General features: G+C 41.4%; 1 protein-coding gene across 1 annotated transcript in view; it reads left to right on the top strand.

The window, feature by feature from the left end:
• LOC114072259 (cytoplasmic FMR1-interacting protein 1-like) overlaps positions 1 to 3,088 on the top strand; it is a gene marked incomplete at its 3' end in the record, with an annotated part of 12,492 nt that extends 9,404 nt beyond the window's left edge. Inside the window, exons 2-4 of the mRNA XM_027910176.1 lie at positions 946 to 1,069; positions 1,661 to 1,750; positions 2,989 to 3,088. Coding sequence (XP_027765977.1) covers positions 953 to 1,069; positions 1,661 to 1,750; positions 2,989 to 3,088 — 307 coding nt within the window. The remainder of the gene's footprint in view (positions 1 to 945; positions 1,070 to 1,660; positions 1,751 to 2,988) is intronic.
• Between the last annotated feature and the right edge of the window lie 20 nt (positions 3,089 to 3,108).

The raw sequence follows: 3,108 nt of genomic DNA, 5'->3' as shown, positions 1-3,108 counted from the left end.
ATCACTTCCCTGCTCCTGCTGGCCACACTGTTCTTGATGCAGGCCAGGATGCCATTGGCCTTCTTGGCCACCTGGGCACACTGCTGGCTCATGTTCAGCCTCCTGTCGATCAGCACCCCCAGGTCCCTTTCTGCCTGGCTGCTCTCCAGCCACTCTGTGCCCAGCCTGTAGCGCTGCAGGGGGTTGTTGGGGCCAAAGTGCAGGACCCGGCACTTGGCCTTGTTGGACTTCATCCCATTGGAGTCAGCCCATTTCTCCAGTCTATCCAGATCCCTCTGCAGAGCCCTCCTGCCTTCCGGCAGGTCGACACTCCCTCCCAACTTGGTGTCATCTGCAAATTTGCTGATGATGGACTCAATCCCCTCATCTAAATCATCGATAAAGATGTTAAACAGAACTGGTCCCAGCACTGACCCCTGGGGACACCGCTGGCGACTGGCCGCCAACTGGATGCAGCCCCGTTCACCAGCACTCTCTGGGCCCGGCCCATGAAACACTGGAGACTGCTGGAACCTTTTGACAGGCTTGTCTCCTGAAGATGTCTGAGTGTAGTAGTTGCGTGTAAGATTTTGATAGCACATTGCCTCAAACTGAGCATTAGAGGTCATACTTTCCTCCATTTTTGGTGTGTTTCTGGTGTGCAGCAGTGGAGGAAGAGAAACATTTCTCAACTCCTAAAAGTAAGGACAAGGCTGTTAGTTCCAAAAGTCTTTTTTAAAACTTGTACACTAAAACCAGCTGAGTTTCTGTTTGACTGTTTCTCTGCCATTATGGTTGAAGGGAAACTTCCCATTTCCCACAGTATAAATAATTCCGTGCTCTTTGTATTACTCATTTGTTTACTGTGTATGTAGTAACACATACAAAGTTATATGTGTGTATACATATATATATCTGTGTATACATATATATATATATATATGTATGTATGTATTTTCTGATCAGGTGCAAAATGACTGCTCAAGTAACACTGGAGGATGCCTTGTCCAATGTGGATCTCTTGGAAGAATTACCTCTGCCAGATCAACAGCCGTGTATTGAACCCCCACCATCATCTCTTCTTTACCAGGTATGTTGTTATTGTAGGAAAAAGAGTTTTTCCATTGTTAAGAAAGAGTACCTGCTTTTCAAAAAAAAAAAAAAACAAACCAACTGCCCAAACCCAAAGTGTCTTAATATTGACAATATATATATAAATTCTTTTCATAGAATCATAGAATGGTTTGAGTTGGAAGGGATCTTAACAATCATCTAGTTCCAACCCTTCTGCCATGGGCAGGGGCACCTTCCACTAGACCAGGTTGCTCGAAGCCCCATCCAGCCTGACCTTGAACACTTCTAGGGATGGGACTTTCATAACGTCTATGGGAAACTTGTTCCAGTATCTCACCACCCTCACAGTCAGGAATTCTTGCTCATATCTAATTGAAACCTGCTCTCTTTGAGTTTGAATCCATTTCCCCTTGTTCTGTTACTACATATCCTTGTAAAAACTCCCTCTCCAGCTCTCTTCCTGGCCCCCTTTAGGTACTGGAAGGTGCTATAAGGTCTCCTGGAGCCTTCTGTTCTCTAGGGTCAACAATACCAGGTCTCTCAGATTTTCTTCATAGGAGAGATTCTGCTACCAAAGATTTAATTCTGCATTTTCCTTTCTCTGCAGCCAAACTTCAACACTAATTTTGAAGACAGAAATGCATTTGTCACAGGCATTGCAAGATACATCGAGCAAGCTACAGTCCATTCTAGCATGGTAAGATGATTTTAAAAATGTTTTAAATTATCTTTCTTCTTAATCAGCCAATGTTGTTCAAAGATTCCCTGCTTTCACTGTGCATTTTCCCAGTGTTCTGAGGCTAGTTAATTCTAGTGACAGCTAGCTGCTGGAACTTGAGTGAAAAATTACCTTCCATCCACCCAAGTTTCCACTCTTTCTGTCAGTTTAGTGGTGTTGAAAGGTTTTTGTTGGCTTCCTCACTAAAGAGTATATATGCTAGTGGTTTATTGGCATTCTTTTGTGTAAGGCATTTTGTGGTTTTAAGTGTTCCACAATAGAAGGTAAGAATTCATGCTAGTAATTCCATCTCTGCTGACCATGTAACTTTTTTGGGATACAAAAGGGCTTACGGGCTGCCACTGCTGGTTTGTACTGAACTTGTTCTCATTTCATGGCATTCTTGGAAAATGAGAAATAATATGTTTTGTGATTCTGGAGGCCAGTTCACAAGTGTTGGAGTGGACAGATAAAGCACCTGGTTACATACTACTGCAAATTAAGAATGTTTACACCAATGTACTTATAAAATTATTTGGTGACTCCTTAACCTGTTTTGATTGTATGGATATTGTTGTATCTCTCCTTTACCATGTAATAAAGAATACTGCTCTGCATGTGCTGACTCTTTTATCCTGGACCATTCCATCTGGAGTCCCTGAATTTAAAAAGAAAAATAAACACCACCCCATCACCCTCTCCCCTCAGACTGGCATTTTATTTATACTTATAGACCACAGTGTCTTTATTTTTGGGAAGAAAGAACAACACAAAAACCAATCTCATCTGGGGAGATGATAGTTTTTTCATTAGATAAGCACAATTGTTCCAGTTGTTTATTAGTGATCTGATAGATATTTGTTCGTTTAAGTGGGATGATGATGATGATGTGAATTCTCTCAGAATTAGGTGGATGCTAAAACAGGTGACTGAGAATAAATGGAATTTTTTTAGCTGCTGGATTATAGGCAAGCTGCACATCCATAGCTGCTCAGCTCTTATGCATGTAGTATATCAGCTGACCCTATGTATTATGGTAATACTGTTTTACAAACATATGTTATGATGTATCATTCTGCTTACAATATATGTGTGTTTGTACATAAACAGTCTGATAAGAGAAATAGGTTTGTTTGGTCAAGGGTTTGGAATGACAGAAGACACATGGATTTGACCTTTTTTTGTTAAAATGCCTAATTATGTTGTCTTTCCTACAGAATGAAATGCTAGAAGAAGGTCAGGAATATGCAGTCATGTTATACACATGGAGAAGCTGCTCAAGAGCCATTCCTCAGGTAAAATGTCATTCAAGAGACCGTTCCCACTCCCCAGCTTAA

Source organism: Empidonax traillii, unplaced genomic scaffold, assembly GCF_003031625.1.
Source record: "Empidonax traillii isolate 1590-97213 ecotype Southwest subspecies unplaced genomic scaffold, ASM303162v1 scaffold2836:size18842, whole genome shotgun sequence".
NCBI lineage: Eukaryota > Metazoa > Chordata > Aves > Passeriformes > Tyrannidae > Empidonax > Empidonax traillii.
This window is presented reverse-complemented; position numbering and strand designations above follow the sequence as displayed.